General features: G+C 43.2%; 2 protein-coding genes across 5 annotated transcripts in view; one reads left to right on the top strand and one right to left on the bottom strand.

Moving 5' to 3' along the window:
* alk (ALK receptor tyrosine kinase) overlaps positions 1 to 17,332 on the top strand; it is a 454,675-nt gene that overhangs the window by 289,433 nt on the left and 147,910 nt on the right. The window lies entirely within an intron of this gene.
* Positions 9,846 to 16,066, bottom strand: LOC146551955 (uncharacterized). Of its 2 annotated transcripts, none has more exons than XM_085258189.1 (7): positions 15,031 to 15,468; positions 12,960 to 13,139; positions 12,457 to 12,597; positions 12,135 to 12,189; positions 11,822 to 11,975; positions 10,659 to 10,737; positions 9,846 to 10,158 (listed from the first exon to the last, which is right to left on the bottom strand). In XM_085258189.1, exons 1-7 carry the CDS (start codon positions 15,466 to 15,468, stop codon positions 10,117 to 10,119), a joined length of 1,089 nt encoding a protein of 362 aa, XP_085114315.1. In that variant the 3' UTR covers positions 9,846 to 10,116. The 2 variants fall into 2 exon arrangements, with proteins under 2 accessions (XP_085114315.1, XP_085114314.1); XM_085258188.1 differs by lacking the exon at positions 9,846 to 10,158 and adding an exon at positions 15,865 to 16,066 and having other exon boundaries at positions 10,590 to 10,737; positions 15,031 to 15,620.

Raw genomic sequence — 17,332 nt, 5'->3', positions numbered from 1 at the left:
TACAGAAGTGGACAAGCTTGAAACGGGTGGTCATCCCAAGTTTATTTTATTTGTTTATTTTTTCACCACTCAGATAAATCATTACAAATATCGATAGTTTAGAAATTATTCCCTGGAATCCAAGCAGGAAATAGAATAGAAGTGCACGACCAATCATAACAGTCGATCTGATGTCACTGCTGGAAAACAAGCATCGTTTTGCATAGCTCACCCTATTTACTTGAAAGATTAAGTACACAATGAAGCACCATGTTTTCCCTCAGTCGTTCATTTTCAGCCTGCGAGTCAGTTTGATATGTTTTTAGTGTTTCCTTGTCTAAACATTACTCCCTATCTGAGAACACGCTCAACTTACATTTAGTCTTTTGCTTCATGTTAACAAGAAAGAACTTCCAGCCCAGAAAGGTGCTGTAATTTCCTAGTAATTACAGCACCTTTCCTGAGTCAAGAGCTGTCATTATATTACCCTTCAGCTTGAGTTCATAAGAATCAATAAAATTGCAGAGTGAAGAAAGATCATTCTCCTTCTGTGTTTCTTTGATGTCAGTTGCTTTGTAAAACCAAACTGTCAAATGAATCATGCTCCAAGGCAGATGACGAAAAGCTCATGCTCGGGCGTTTGTTCACGCTCTGGTCCAACATAAGGCTCCATTTGGCTTCTCTGGAAAAGTCATATACATTCAGTGGTCACTTTATAAGGTACGCTTTGATAGTACTTGGTTCCTTCAGATCAAAATTTCCTTCTAATTGATACTAGGGGGTTATAGTGGTCATTAGTTCAGATTGCGTAACGGTACCAACACTCCTAGTGGGCTGCTGGAGGCCTACAGTGGGTAAAGATGACGTGTAGAGGCCCCAACGAAAGTATGTCTCCCACCTGTAGAGAGGGATACTGGGGCAGGTATCCTGTGGGCACACTGTAGGCATACTGGAGCAAAACCATACGTTAATGAGTTGACTGTGGGGCTGAGTGAGCTAACATTTATTCACAGTCAGTAGATAAAAATCGTATCAGGTGGTAACAATTATAATGGTAATATAGAATAATTTAAATCCAGATAGTATCATAAATAAATACTACCGTTGTGGTCAAAAATGTATATGTACTCACCATGGACATGAATGCAATGGTAATTTGTGGCTTTTACTGATTTAGCTGTTATATTCCAGAGTGCAATGATCGTACAGCATACATCTTCAGTCCCCCTTTTCACTGAGAGTACTGTCTGCATTCAATTATTAGTTATTCAATTATTCGTTATTATTCATCTCTGGCTGTCTTTTTCCTGTCTTTCTGCCCTCACCATAACCGGCCGCGGCTCAAAGGGGGTCAAATGATTGTTGGGGTTCTCTCTCTTTTCTCCGTGTTACTGTAGAGTCTTTACCTTACAGTAAAAAGCGCTTTCAGGCAACTGTTGTTGTGATTGGCACTATATAAATAAAATTTAATTGAATCTTTAATCATTTTAAAAAACAAGAATTGCAAACTTATTTTGGATTTCCTCCACCAAATGCTTTTCATAGCTACCAACACGTTTCTGACATAATTCTGTCAGGATATCTGACGACTCCTTTTGGCAACATTTGAGTTCATTTAAATTAGTTGCACAGACATAACTTTTAAGCATAGTCCACACATTTTCAATAGGGTTGAGGTCGGGGTTTTGGGAATGTTAATTACTTTTAGATCAAGTTGCTTCCATTGAAGGATGCAGCATTGATGTTTGTGAAAGGTTTGCCTCTAATGGCTAAGAGCACAATATCGAGGCATAATTCATCATAAGTCATTGTATTTAATAATTGTATGTGAAATATATTTTGAATCCATACAGTCTCCCTAGGCTAATAGAAATCATTGTTCACAATATTATCCCTTAGAAAAAAAAAAAAATCTTCAGGTTAGATTGAAATGATTAAAATTACAAACATGTCGCATCTGCATATTTTGATTACCACATATATATATATATATATATATATATATATATATATATATATATAGATATATAGATATATAGATATATATATATATAGATATATATATAGATATATAGATATATATATATATCTATATAGATATATATATATATATATATATATAGATATATATAGATATAGATATATATAGATATATATAGATATAGATATATATATTTTGATAGGTAGATAGATATATATCTATATATCTATCTACCTACCTATCAAAATATATATATAAAAACACCCAGCACGCCCCTGCGGGCGGTTTATCCTTCAAGCTCGGGTCCTCTACCAGAGGCCTGGGAGCTTGAGGGTCCTGCGCAGTATCTTAGCTGTTCCCAGGACTGCGCTCTTCTGGACAGAGATCTCCGATGTTATTCCCGGGATCTGCTGGAGCCACTCGCCTAGCTTGGGAGTCACCGCACCTAGTGCTCCGATTACCACGGGGACCACCGTTACCTTCACCCTCCACATCCTCTCGAGCTCTTCTCTGAGCCCTTGGTATTTCTCCAGCTTCTCGTGTTCCTTCTTCCTGATATTGCTGTCATTCGGAACCGCTACATCGATCACTACGGCCGTCTTCTTCTTTTTGTCTACCACCACTATGTCCGGTTGGTTAGCCACCACCATTTTGTCCGTCTGTATCTGGAAGTCCCACAGGATCTTAGCTCGGTCATTCTCCACCACCCTTGGGGGCATCTCCCATTTTGACCTCGGGACTTCTAGGTTATACTCGGCACAGATGTTCCTGTACACTATGCCGGCCACTTGGTTATGGCGTTCCATGTATGCCTTGCCTGCTAGCATCTTGCACCCTGCTGTTATGTGCTGGATTGTCTCTGGGGCATCTTTACACAGCCTGCACCTGGGGTCTTGCCTGGTGTGATAGACCCCAGCCTCTATGGATCTTGTACTCAGAGCTTGTTCTTGTGCTGCCATGATTAGTGCCTCTGTGCTGTCTTTCAGTCCAGCTTTGTCCAGCCACTGGTAGGATTTCTGGATATCAGCCACCTCCTCTATCTGCCGGTGGTACATACCGTGCAGGGGCCTGTCCTTCCATGATGGTTCCTCGTCTCCCTCCTCTTTCTTGGGTTTCTGCTGCCTGAGGTATTCACTGAGCACTCGGTCAGTTGGGGCCATCTTCCCAATGTATTCTTGGATGTTCCTTGTCTCATCCTGGACTGTGGTGCTGACACTCACCAGTCCCCGGCCCCCTTCCTTCCGCTTAGCGTACAGCCTCAGGGTGCTGGACTTGGGGTGAAACCCTCCATGCATGGTAAGGAGCTTTCTTGTCTTTATGTCAGTGGCTTCTATCTCCTCCTTTGGCCAGCTTATTACCCCAGCAGGGTACCTGATCACGGGCAGGGCGTACGTGTTGATGGCCCGGATCTTGTTCTTACCATTCAGCTGACTCCTCAGGACTTGCCTGACCCTCTGCAGGTACTTGGTGGTTGCAGCCTTTCTAGCGGCCTCTTCATGGTTCCCATTTGCCTGCGGGATCCCCAGGTACTTGTAACTGTCCTCTATGTCTGCAATGTTGCCTTCTGGTAGTTCAATCCCCTCAGTTCTGACTACCTTCCCTCTCTTTGTTACAAATCTCCACCACCCTTGGGGGCATCTCCCATTTTGACCTCGGGACTTCCAGGTTATACTCGGCACAGATGTTCCTGTACACCAGGGGTGCTCACACTTTTTCCGCATGTGAGCTACTTATAAAATGACCAAGTCAAAATGATCTACCCACTACAAAAATCCAAAACATATACTTATTTATAAATATATTGAGGATTCTTTATATCTACAATGTATATACATGCATAACTGCAATATCCAATATTTCACAACACAATTAACAATGTAAATTTTTTGTCATTACCTGAGTTTACTCTGATGACTTGCACTGAATTGAATCAGCCAGGGATGCATAGTCCGGAGAGTAGCTGCTGACGGCCAGCCTCAAACACAGTTCCAAATGTTCATCAGTCATGGTGGAACGGTACTTGGACTTAATGATGTTCATGTGGGAAAATGATGACTCACATAAATAAGTGGAGCCGAATAATGCAGTCAAAGAGGCAGCACATTTCCTCATGTTGGGGTACTTTACTTCTGTGAGTAAGTTCCAGAACTGTCCATGATCTCTGGACTTCAGCTCAATGTCGGCTTGTAGTGTCAAAATCTCATCTTCCACTCCAGAAGAGTTCAGGTGAAATAGTTTTGCAATTTTTGATGCGAGTGAATCGACATCAGCATCTTCCCGAAAAGGATAGCACATGAAGGTAGCGACTGGCTCGAGCAAAGAAAAGTCTTGAAAGCGTTTGTCAAACTCTGACAGACAATTGTCAATCTGCTCTGTGTAGCGTGCACTGTCAAGTTGCAAACAGGCCATCCCTTGCATCTCCAGCTCTGACGCCAGGTTTTGAAAGTTTATCAAATCATGGCGCTGCAGCTTTAAAGAGAGATGTTGCATCTTTCGTTTGAAAGCATTAACTGAGCTGATCATGTTGATCACTGTTTTGTCTTTTCCTTGCAGCTGTAGATTAAGGTCATTCAACATGTTTGTCAGATCGGTTAAAAATGCCAAGTCTAATAGCCACTGACCGTCATTAAGTTGCATGTATTCTGCTTGTCCAGCTACACGGAAAAACTCCTTAATCTCCGGACAGAGCTCTCGAAATCTTTGCAGGAATTTCCCTCGACTAAGCCACCTCACGTCAGTGTGTAGCAACAACTCAGAGTGGTCGCAGTCAGCCTTCTCCAGATGTGCACGAAATAACCGTCTTTGAAGAGATCTGGCGCGAATAGAACAGGCGATCTTCGTTGCAACATTCATGATCTCCTTCATGTTGAGCATTTTAGCGCATAACGCTTGTTGGTGGATTATGCAATGGTAATTTAGGAAGTCCGGGAAAGCATCGTCCTGCCTGCACTTGGCAATAAATCCATTCAAGCGGCCAACCATTGCGGGTGCTCCATCTGTGGTAATAGACACCAATTTGTACACTGGGAGCTGGGTTTTCTCGATAAAGTTTTTGAACGACTGAAATATGTCCTCTCCTCGCGTCTGTTCTTTCATGGGCAGGACTGTTAATAGCTCTTCTTTTGCAGTGATATCAGTAAACACCATACGAATGAAAATGCACACCTGGGCTGTGTCACTCACGTCCGTAGATTCGTCCAACTGCAGTGAGAAACACTGGCAATCTCCGATGTCCTTCCAAAGTTGCTGGGTTAAATCCTCCGCCATGGCTTCACAGCGCCGTGTAACTGTACTTCTTGACAGCTGGAGAGCTTTGATCGAAGATGTTATTTCTGCCTTATTTTTAAAGTCTCGGAACAATGAGTCAGCTGCTTCAACGAATGCCTCTTTTACCATCTCTCCATCTTGAAAAGACTTCTTGTTTTTAACGATGATGTGACTTACCCGGAACGATGCTTCGGTGGCGGCTTTCGCTTTTGAAGTTTGTTGTGTGAAAAATGACTGCTGTCCGGACAACTGGGATTTTAGTTCCTTCACCTTTTTCTTTCTTAGCTCGCTTTTCGGCGGGAATGTAGTGTCGTATTTTCCGTGAACAGTTCGAAAATGCCGCTCCACATTTCCCTTCTTTGGCATTGCGATGGCAGCCTGGCAGATGAGGCAAACGCACTTCGAAAATGACATCGTGAAAAAAAAGTCCTCCTCCCATTCCGTATGAAAGTGATACGTTTTTGTCTTCTTACTTGGTCCAGCTCCCTCACTCATTTTTAACCCTTTCTTAGGTTTAGAAAAAACCGAGAGCTAAAAATTGGGGTTAACTCGCTGACTAGCTTGTCAGTTTTACTACACTTCGCGCCGCTGTTTGCGCAGCGACCTAAGCGTCAGAAAAAATCCGATGTCATCTGACTGGCTTCCCTGTATCAATCAAGTGACGGGATGGATGATAGGCTGGCATCTATTTTTTTAATGCCATGCGATTTACCAATACTACCTTTGCGATCGACTGGTCGATCGCGATCGACGTATTGAGCACCCCTGCTGTACACTATGCCGGCCACTTGGTTATGGCGTTCCATGTATGCTTTGCCTGCTAGCATCTTGCACCCTGGATTGTCTCTGGGGCATCTTTACACAGCCTGCACCTGGGGTCTTGCCTGGTGTGATAGACCCCAGCCTCTATGGATCTTGTGCTCAGAGCTTGTTCTTGTGCTGCCATGATTAGTGCCTCTGTGCTGTCTTTCAGTCCAGCTTTGTCCAGCCACTGGTAGGATTTCTGGATATCAGCCACCCCCTCTATCTGCCGGTGGTACATACCGTGCAGGGGCCTGTCCTTCCATGATGGTTCCTCGTCTCCCTCCTCTTTCTTGGGTTTCTGCTGCCTGAGGTATTCACTGAGCACTTGGTCAGTTGGGGCCATCTTCCCAATGTATTCTTGGATGTTCGTTGTCTCATCCTGGACTGTGGTGCTGACACTCACCAGTCCCCGGCCCCCTTCCTTCCGCTTAGCGTACAGCCTCAGGGTGCTGGACTTGGGGTGAAACCCTCCATGCATGGTAAGGAGCTTTCTTGTCTTTATGTCAGTGGCTTCTATCTCCTTCTTTGGCCAGCCTATTACCCCAGCAGGGTACCTGATCACGGGCAGGGCGTACGTGTTGATGGCCCGGATCTTGTTCTTACCATTCAGCTGACTCCTCAGGACTTGCCTGACCCTCTGCAGGTACTTGGTGGTTGCAGCTTTTCTGGCGGCCTCTTCATGGTTCCCATTCGTCTGCGGGATCCCCAGGTACTTGTAACTGTCCTCTATGTCTGCAATGTTGCCTTCTGGTAGTTCAATCCCCTCAGTTCTGACTACCTTCCCTCTCTTCGTTACAATCCGACTACACTTCTCCAGTCCGAACGACATTCCAATGTCATTGCTGTATAGCCTGGTAGTGTGGATCAGTGAATCGATGTCTCGTTCACTCTTGGCATACAGCTTGATGTCATCCATGTACAGGAGGTGGCTGACAACTGCTCCATTCCGTAGTCGATATCCGTAGCCAGTCTTGTTAATGATCTCACTGAGGGGGTTCAGGCCTATGCAGAACAGCAGTGGGGACAGAGCATCTCCTTGGTAGATCCCGCACTTGATGGTAACTTGTGCTATGGGCTTGGAGTTGGCCTCTAGTGTTGTACGCCACATCCCCATTGAGTTCCTGATGAAGGCTCTTAGGGTCCCATTGATCTTGTACAATTCTAGGCATTCCAGTATCCAGCTGTGGGGCATTGAGTCATAGGCCTTCTTGTAATCAATCCAGGCAGTGCACAGGTTGGTCAGTCTGGTCTTGCAGTCTCGGCTGATTGTTCTGTCTACCAGTAGCTGGTGTTTTGCACCTCTGGTATTCTTGCCAATTCCTTTCTGTGTCCCGCTCATGTATTGACCCATGTGCCTGTTCATCTTAGCCGATATGATGCCTGACAGGAGCTTCCATGTAGTACTGAGGCAGGTTATTGGTCGGTAGTTGGAGGGGACCGGTCCCTTCTTGGGGTCCTTGGGGATCAGGACCGTCCGGCCTTCAGTTAGCCATTCCGGGTGTCTCTCGTTAACTAGCAGCTGGTTCATTTGTGCTGCCAGACGCTCGTGGAGTGCAGTCAGCTTCTTCAGCCAGTAGGCGTGAACCATGTCGGGCCCTGGTGCTGTCCAACTCTTCATACTGGAGACCCTTTCTTGGATATCTGCCACTGTGATGGTTACTGGACCCTGTTCAGGGAGGTCGCTGTGGTCTGCCCTCAGATCCACTAGCCACTGAGCATTGCCGTTATGGGTTGCATCCTTCTCCCATATGCTCTTCCAGTATTGCTCCGTCTCCAGCCTTGGTGGTGCTGTTCTCTTATTGTTCCCTTGCCACTGAGAGTACACCTTTGCTGGTTCTGTGGAGAACAGCTGGTTTATTCTCCTGCCTTCTATCTCTCTGGTGTACCTCCTCAAGCGGCTGGCCAAGGCTGTGAGTCTTTGCTTGGCAGTTTCCAAGGCCTCAGGTATGGACAGCTTGCTGTATTTCTTAGGCACCTTATTTGTCGCACCTTTCTGCAACTCCGTTAGTTGGCTAACCTCCCTCCGTGCTACTTTGATCTTGCCCTCTAGCCTCCTTCTCCATGGAGGGTACTGCCCCTTGTGGCTGTTCAACTTGTAGCCAAGCATCTCACTGATCACTGCTGCCGTATTGTAGATCAGCTTGTTAGTGTCGGTAATCGTGGTTGTAGGTATTGCCCGTAGTGCTGCATTAACATTATCTAGCAGACCTTCTGAGGGTACTTCACGTAATCTTGGTAACCGGCTACGGGGGATCCAGGTTTCAAGCTTGGCCATGATCCTATTTTTCAGGTCAGTTCCTCTCGCACTCAACGATCCTTCTCCTATCGCACTTGGGGCTATGTACCCAATCTCGGGTGGGGGTGATGATATCTCCCCCCTGACCTGGCGTCCTGACTCCTCCTTGCCGTAGCATTTGTGTTGTACCTCGTCAATCTCTAGCTGTGAGAGCAGTCCCTTCTTTCGAATGTTGGAACACTGAGCTACTAGTTGTTTCGCCGTCATTGTGGATGTTGGGTATCGAAGAATCCATAGGTCCCTCATCCTATTCATGTAGCCCCTTCCGCCGGGGTTACTTGCGTAGTAGCATTCCAACAACGCCCTGTTTTCGTCCCTTGCCCACCGATGCCTTCTTGTTCCAGTAGCCCACTTTTCGTCAGGGTGCCTTGGTTCCTCAACACCTGACGCGGACCTTGTTGATCCGGGCGACGTCCGAGCCGGCATGCCTTCATATTTATCTGTCTCGCTCATGTCTGCGGTAGGCTTGCTTAGCATAGGGGGTCTAGCCTTAGGACCCTTACTGGATACAGACGCCCCAGGCAGGAATCGAACTTGCGATCCTCTGTTCCAAAGGCGTGTAGTTTAACCACTACGCTATCCAGCTGCTATATATATATATATATATATATATATAGATAGATAGATAGATAGATAGATAGATAGATAGATAGATAGATAGATAGATATAATGCGGTGTAATTGCCATAACTATACAGCAGTTCATTGAGTTTTAAGCAGGGATGAAAGAAAGTGGACAAAAACAGTCTGGTGCAAAATTCCGGTGCCTTCATTTAATGAGCAATTAAATCTGAAATCTGGCAGGCATCTTAATGCATAGTACTGAGGAAAGAATGGTTTTTTTTTCTGTGATCCACCCTGATGTTACTTAGGGTGATGGCAGACACTTGCTCAGCAATGAGAAATTAATGATAATCCATGTCCTCTTACATTCATGGTGCAGATGTAAGTAAAGCTCTGGTAATTCCGTATCTAGCCAGGACTACACTGTTAAAAAAAATTCCGTTATAAAACGGAAAAAGTGCTGGTAATTAATTACCAGCACTTTTTCCGTTATTGTACGGGCACTTCCGTAAACCTTAAAACGGATATTTCTGTAGATTTACCCGAGTTTTTCTGTACCATTGACGGACATTTCCGTCAAACCTAAAATGGAAAATTCCGTATTTTCCATAAATTTCGGCGTTATTGCACAGACAATTCCGTAAACCCTATAACAGATATTTCCATAGATTTACCTGACTTTTTCTTTACCATTTACGGACAGTTCCATCAAACCTAAAATGGAATATTCCGTATTATTTAAGTACTCAATCCATACCATTTACGGACACTTCAGTCATCCTAAAATGTTTAATTCTGTACCATTCTCTATACCGTTTACCATCAATAAAGCACAAATGTAGAATCACAGCAATTATTTATTTCCTTTAACAGCTGCCAGTGCTTTAAAGTGATTTCACTTTTTGTGGTGAATGATTTACAATATTTACATTACAACCATTAAAACATTCAGAACATCACCTTCACATTCAGAGAAATTTTACATACATAAACCAGCTGTTCTCTCAAAGAAATACAGCCATGTCCTTTAACAGGGAGATGCCAAATCTAGCAACTTTTTAGCATCCACAGGCTGACAGGCATTAATAACAAATTGATTTGTTAAAGACAATGACAAAATAAGACAATAAAACTGCCAGCATTGCAGTTGCTGTCTCACCTGTCAGTGCAAAATGAGGAGCCCCCTCCAGGAGGATGCAGAAACCTACACCTCCAACTCCACATATCACACCGACAGGCAGAGCTCTGCAACCAGTGGCTGACCTTTCTACAAAAAACAAATAGAACATTAGAAGTATTACATTATACAACTTTTCTATAAAACATCAGTGCAGCAATAACAACCATGACCTTAGAAGGATGACTGTGCAACATGCCATAAAGAGATTTTTAAAACTCTTAAAACAACTTAAAACTAAAAAAAATTTAAAACTTACACCTCCAACTCCACAATGACAGGAAAAGCTTAACTGGAATGACAAATATCACCCACCTTCCCTCCCCCTTAACATGGGGGATTTGAAACTGCAGCATGTGTGTTGTGGGCATCTAGTTAAAACATTTGAACTCACCTAATACTGTAAAAATCTGTATTTCTACTCCCAAGCCCCATGTTTTTGGATTTGCCTTTGTGTGTGTGTGTGTGTGTGTGTGTGTACATTCAGTCCAAAAAGGTATTTTCTGAGCTCTGAGAAGAGCTCAAATGGCCCATTCAGATTCCTTCTGCTTGCATTCAAATTCCTTCAGCTGAGAAACCAGCTTGCACACCTGTGGAGGAATGAAGTGCCGTTTCTTCCCCTTCTTCTCTGCCTTGGAGCCTCGCTCAGGATTGACCCCAAAGAAAACTCTGAGGAAAAAAAACAAAACAATAGTGATATGCAGACAAAGTTTGCACGTGTAGTGTGGCTTGACAGGAGTGGAGCAGTTCAATAAAATTCTACATTTGTTTTCTTCAATATGCCCCTATGTGTGAACCTCTATCATTCTAGTTGACCATCTGTCTAGAACCCAATGTTGTTGTGGTGCTGGTGCCAGTGGCTAAGCTTATCTCTTCCTTTGTCTTTTCAAGACACATGCATTCACACTGCGCATATACAGAAATGTTTGCAAGGGCGAGAAGTCTGCTTATCACCAACACATGACAGCATGCATCCTCAATGTGTATGCAGGGATATTATAAATGCACAGAACACAGAAGGGGATAGAAAACACAGTTGACATTGTCCTATCAAAAGGTGTAACAGCACATTTGAACACGGACTGTCCTGGGGGTTATTCAAACATGGAGTGGAGAAACTGTGACATTCAGTGCACGTTACACATCAGTACAAGTATTAACATTTGGGCATGAATCCACTATGTAGTATTTTTTAAATTAATATGTTTAGTCTTTCCTTCGGGGGGGGTCCCTGAAACAACATATTTTGAGTTTGGGGTCTGCAGCCAAATAAATTTCAGTTTGTGTGTCTTTGACATGAAAAGGTTTGACCACCACTGACATAACCTGGTCTCAGGTGCTAATGGTTTTAAAGAGATAGCTCAAACGAATTTTGTGTGAACAAACCATTCTGAGAAAAATATGGTTTTGCTCCATTTCCCAACTAGAATCATGTTATGTTTGTTTTGTTATTGATTGACTTAGGACACTATTTAAAGCAAAAAGCATGTTACCTGCCCTTTAAAAAGATATGACACATTTATTCCAACAATAGTCTTCAACAGGGAGCTACAAAATCTCCGAACAAATCCATATTCAGGGGGATCATAAACCAATAACAGCTGATCTAAAAGCTCACAGCATGTGGCGACACATTTTGAGCTTGTACATCTCAGACAAACGGGTTTAGTGTAGATTGACAAAAAGCAGGTCAGGTGCAGAAAGGCACGGCAAAGTCACATTTACAAAGTATTTCCAAACAATGAGTGCTTACCTTTGCAGGAATTCGAGAGTAAAAGCCATCTCCGGTGGGTATTGGACGTTGCAGACATAAAACATGGAGAAGACGTAGCTCAAGGCCACAATGGGAGAGGTGATGTGGTCATTGACAAGTAACCCATCAACAGCAATCTTGAATTGCTGGTCACCTTAAACACAGATAAAAACCATGTACCATTTACAAAAAAAAAAAAAATCCTATATTTTAAGGCAAGCAAAAATTTCTTTAATAAATATGACACAACAACAGCTTATAACAACAGCTAACAACAGCTTGCTGGGATACAAAAAAAGATTTAACTACAAACCTCTGATTAGGATGCATGGGGTCACTGGGAGTTCGACTTCAGGATCTGCAGAGATCTGTTTTGGTGACAGACATGATACATGAATTAATGTTTCCAGTGCACACAAACCTGCTGGCAAATTGACTATCTGCTAGTGTCTTCATCAGACAGAGGTAGCCATTATGCACAAACATTAATGTAAATAGTTTATAGATAGAGAGTTTATAGAGAATATCAGCAGCACAATTAGGGGAATCTATACTTCCTACTGTGGTTGGTTACTTGGTTCACCACTGGATGCAAATAATTATCTTGCACACAGTTTAAAATCTACAACATCTACCTCTTTTTTGTGGAAGAGTTTATAAGAGTCTTCCTTGAAGTATTTTGAAATGCCACAGATGAGCTGTATTGGACCTTCGCCCGTCTTCATCCCTTTGGAGTCAAGGAAGTCATTGATCCCCTTTTCTTTTTTGGAAAGTTCCTGTTCAAGGTTCAAGGTGTTAATTTTGTACAAGTACATAAGACTAACACTAATTTTCGTTTGGAGCTATGGAGAGAATTTTGAAAAAAATAAAAATGAATTATTTCATTTTCATTTGCAACCTGTTCTGTTTTGATCTCAAATGTCCTGCTTTTTTGGTTGTCACTTCCTGATTTTTGGTCTCAAATCTATTCCATTTGATTGTTCATCCAAGTTATTCTATTTGATTGGTTGCCAGTTTATCTTTTTTGGTCTCAACTCTCTTTTTGGTTGCAAATCTTTTTTTGATTGATTAATAAAGACAAAATTCTCTCCATATGGAGCAGCACAGCACAATCATAATAATAACAATAAAAACACACCTGTGCCAGCTTGTTTTGTACAGAGAAGCCAAGGAGTTTAGATGCATGATCAAACAGGTGAGGAACTTCAAACAGGAACGGCCACTCGTCCTTTACAACGGCAATAGTGGTATCATCATCGTTGAGGATTTCACGCTGAATGGGATATGTTTCAGTCATCAATTTTCGAACAGATGACTCCTAAAGATACAGTGGGGCAAAAAAGTATTTAGTCAGCCACCGATTGTGCAAGTTCCCCCACCTAAAATGATGACAGAGGTCAGTAATTTGCACCAGAGGTACACTTCAACTGTGAGAGACAGAATGTGAAAAAAAAATCCATGAATCCACATGGTAGGATTTGTAAAGAATTTATTCGTAAATCAGGGTGGAAAATAAGTATTTGGTCAATAACAAAAATACAGCTCAATACTTTGTAACATAACCTTTGTTGGCAATAACAGAGGTCAAACGTTTACTATAGGTCTTTACCAGGTTTGCACACACAGTAGCTGGTATTTTGGCCCATTCCTCCATGCAGATCTTCTCGAGAGCAGTGATGTTTTGGGGCTGTCGCCGAGCAACACCGACTTTCAACTCCCGCCACAGATTTTCTATGGGGTTGAGGTCTGGAGACTGGCTAGGCCACTCCAGGACTTTCAAATGCTTCTTACGGAGCCACTCCTTTGTTGCCCGGGCGGTGTGTTTTGGATTATTGTCATGTTGGAAGACCCAGCCTCGTTTCATCTTCAAAGTTCTCGCTGATGGAAGGAGGTTTTGGCTCAAAATCTCACGATACATGGCCCCATTCATTCTGTCCTTAACACGGATCAGTCGTCCTGTCCCCTTGGCAGGAAAACAGCCCCATAGCATGATGTTTCCACCCCCATGCTTCACAGTAGGTATGGTGTTCTTGGGATGCAACTCAGTATTCTTCTTCCTCCAAACACGACGAGTTGAGTTTATACCAAAAAGTTCTACTTTGGTTTCATCTGACCACATGACATTCTCCCAATCCTCTGCTGTATCATCCATGTGCTCTCTGGCAAACTTCAGACGGGCCTGGACATGCATTGGCTTCAGCAGCGGAACACGTCTGGCACTGCGGGATTTGATTCCCTGCCGTTGTAGTGTGTTACTGATGGTGACCTTTGTTACTTTGGTCCCAGCTCTCTGCAGGTCATTCACCAGGTCCCCCCGTGTGGTTCTGGGATCTTTGCTCACCGTTCTCATGATCATTTGATGAGATCTTGCGTGGAGCCCCAGATCGAGGGAGATTATCAGTGGTCTTCTATGTCTTCCATTTTCTGATGATTGCTCCCACAGTTGATTTTTTCACACCAAGCTGCTTGCCTATTGCAGATTCACTCTTTCCAGTCTGGTGCAGGTCTACAATACTTTTCCTGGTGTCCTTCGAAAGCTCTTTGGTCTTGGCCATGGCGGAGTTTGGAGTCTGACTGTTTGAGGCTGTGGACAGGTGTCTTTTATACAGATGATGAGTTCAAACAGGTGCCATTCATACAGGTAACGAGTGGGGGACAGAAAAGCTTCTTACAGAAGACGTTACAGGTCTGTGAGAGCCAGAGATTTTCCTTGTTTGAGGTGACCAAATACTTATTTTCCACCCTAATTTACGAATAAATTCTTTACAAATCCTACCATGTGAATTCATGGATTTTTTTTTTCCACATTCTGTCTCTCACAGTTGAAGTGTACCTCTGGTGCAAATTACTGACCTCTGTCATCATTTTAGGTGGGGGAACTTGCACAATCGGTGGCTGACTAAATACTTTTTTGCCCCACTGTATGAGGCAGTTAGACATACAGTCGAACAGTTAGTCAAACTAACCAATTAAAATAATAAAACAGGGTATCAATTTCAATTGACTATGGGCATAGTGATCTACAGACGATCTACAATTTCACAATGTGTCCTAAATTGTACTTGGACCCAGACCTTATCGCATTACTCCTGCTATATACTATTGCTGTGTGAATGGTTGTATGTCTAGATGGTGGACTGTAGGAACCGAATTGCCCTTCGAGGATTAATAAAGCTTTCTGTATCTGTAATGGATGATTGCAGACCCACCTGAAGATCCTGGGTTTGAAAGGCACGTTTCAACTCATCTCGTTTAGACAGCAGGTCTTCTCTACACACGGCCCCCTCAATGATTGGATCCCACGCCACACATCCATACAGATCTGAATTCCTGGGCCTTTTCTTTGTTGAATTTTCACCCCCTGCTTGCCTCTTCAGTGAGCTTTGTGGCCTCTTCATATTTTTAATTCTGTGTTCCAGCTGACGAAAGAGAGTTTCAGAACCATCTTTTGCAAAAGGTTTGTTTCCAAACGGCTCTGTCAGCTTGAAGGAGGCAGGATATTGTCCTACAGTCATACTGGCGAGTTCCCTCAGCTTTTGTCTACCAGGTCTTCCTGGGTGTTTATGGAGGTAATCTTCAGCGACGATCCGAACCATCTCTCGTCTGTCTTTCCCCATTATGTACTTTTTTTCACGTAACTCATCCATGACTTTTGAGGGAAATTTGTGCCATGGTACAGAATATGTGTCTTGGGATGGGGAGTCGGCTGTCTCAGGTGGTGTTGAGGGCAGCTGAAACCTCTGTGGTTCAGGTGTTGATGAGGGGCCAGGCCGGGTGAACTGCGGTGGAGTTTGTGAATCTATGAATGACATGACAAACATCTCCATAAATTAAACACATCACAATTGTTGCAAATCAATTAATACATTGGTCCTCAATGTCCAGTTTGGGTCAACCAGGAATACAAATGGACCTAATTATGAAAACCAATTATAGAGTAATTATTGCCATGTACAGCTGATGGCAACTTTTTTTTTGCATTTTTGGAATAAACCTTTGTAGTTTCAGAAAACTTGCATTAAAACAGAGGGGCAAAAACTCACCTGCTTCCAATGCTTTGACAGCTCTGACGAATCTTTTGCACTGAATGAATGGCAGAGTGTCTTTAATGTCCTCCAGGTCCACGAGGCTCAGGTCATCTACAGAGAGAACTCCTAATTCCTCCAGTTTAGCCATGAGTGTATCCATCTGATCGCTACTGAGCGATGGCATTGCTTTCTTGACATAGTTTTTCACAAGTTCCATGTTGGTGTGTGTTTAAGAGGAATGAGCCACCGAGTACCTCTCTGGTAAGAATAAAGTGGATGATAATCATCAAGTTTGTTCAAATCATGGCAACTGAACAGGTCAGAAGCATTTTCATCAAGTTCATAGAGTCCAAGCTCAGGTATCCAGCTGGCAGTTTTCCCTCGAAGCAAAAGTAGGACAGTAGTTTCATTTTTTACAAAAATGCTTGCTATTTGTCCTAACTGCAGTAGTCCTTTTGCGTAGCTCAGTAAGACCAGCATTCCATTTGCATATGTAGTGCCTTTAACCTGCACACTCTCTGTGACAACTGAGTTACTTGAGTTCAAATCAAATTCTCCAACCACTGTCTTTATGTTCTGGTCATAGAGCTCTGGGTAGAACCGTGTTGAGTCTGAGACATGAACCTGGGAACGAAACAAGGTACCACAAGACTGATAAGCCTGAAGCAACTGGTGCCGTTCAGCCAGAGACTTGGTTACATTTATGAAGTTCTTACTTGCCCTAATGCACCTTTTAAAATAAGAATGTTTTGATTCAAAGCGCATTGTCCAAGTATATATGAGTGGGCCAAATTGTAAAGTCAAGTGTGCATAGTGAAGCAGATAGTGGTGTTTTGGTCTAAGTTGAACTCTTGGAAACAGCTCTTGCCTCAATTCCACATACAGTTCAATCAGTCCCTTCATGAAAGCAATCTGCAACTCTGAGAGCCGAGGTGCACAGACAAATTCAACAAGCTCCCTCAGAAGTAGTACAAGTCCCCATACTTCATTATCAGCATCTTCAATTGTGTCATGCACCAAAACAGGCAAGAATTTCAAAAGCCACCTGTTTTGGGCTGCATGTCCTCCAAGCCTGGCTCCTGTAGTGGGAATAGTGTTTAGCTTGTTGATGCTTTCACCAGGAAATGATTTGATTCTTTCATTAAGAACCTCATAACTGAACCACTTTTGTGTTCTGCAAAAACAATGCCAAATCATAATCTACTACCCCCTCAAACAGATCATGAGCTAAACAAGCTGGTAAGCCTGGCTGACACACATGAAAGTTGGACAGTTTGTTGAAAACACTGTCACATTTAACACCGTGATGAGTGTGTACTTCATCGTTACTTTCCAGAAACCGCACAGTCTCATTATGATCAGCTGGATTTCTATGAGTGAAAACTGTGAGAGGGTTCGACTGAAATTCACTTTTTGTTGCCAAACAGTATCTGCAGAAATATTGAGCTGTGCTGAAATTTTCTGTAAAGCCACCAACCATGTG

This window comes from Mchenga conophoros, linkage group LG19 (assembly GCF_057382185.1).
Source record: "Mchenga conophoros isolate Kocher_MC1m ecotype Shallow Benthic linkage group LG19, M_conophoros_male_GT1.1, whole genome shotgun sequence".
In the NCBI taxonomy this organism is placed as follows: Eukaryota; Metazoa; Chordata; class Actinopteri; order Cichliformes; family Cichlidae; genus Mchenga; species Mchenga conophoros.
Note: the sequence above shows the minus strand (reverse complement) of the source record. Positions and strands in the feature narration are given on the sequence as shown.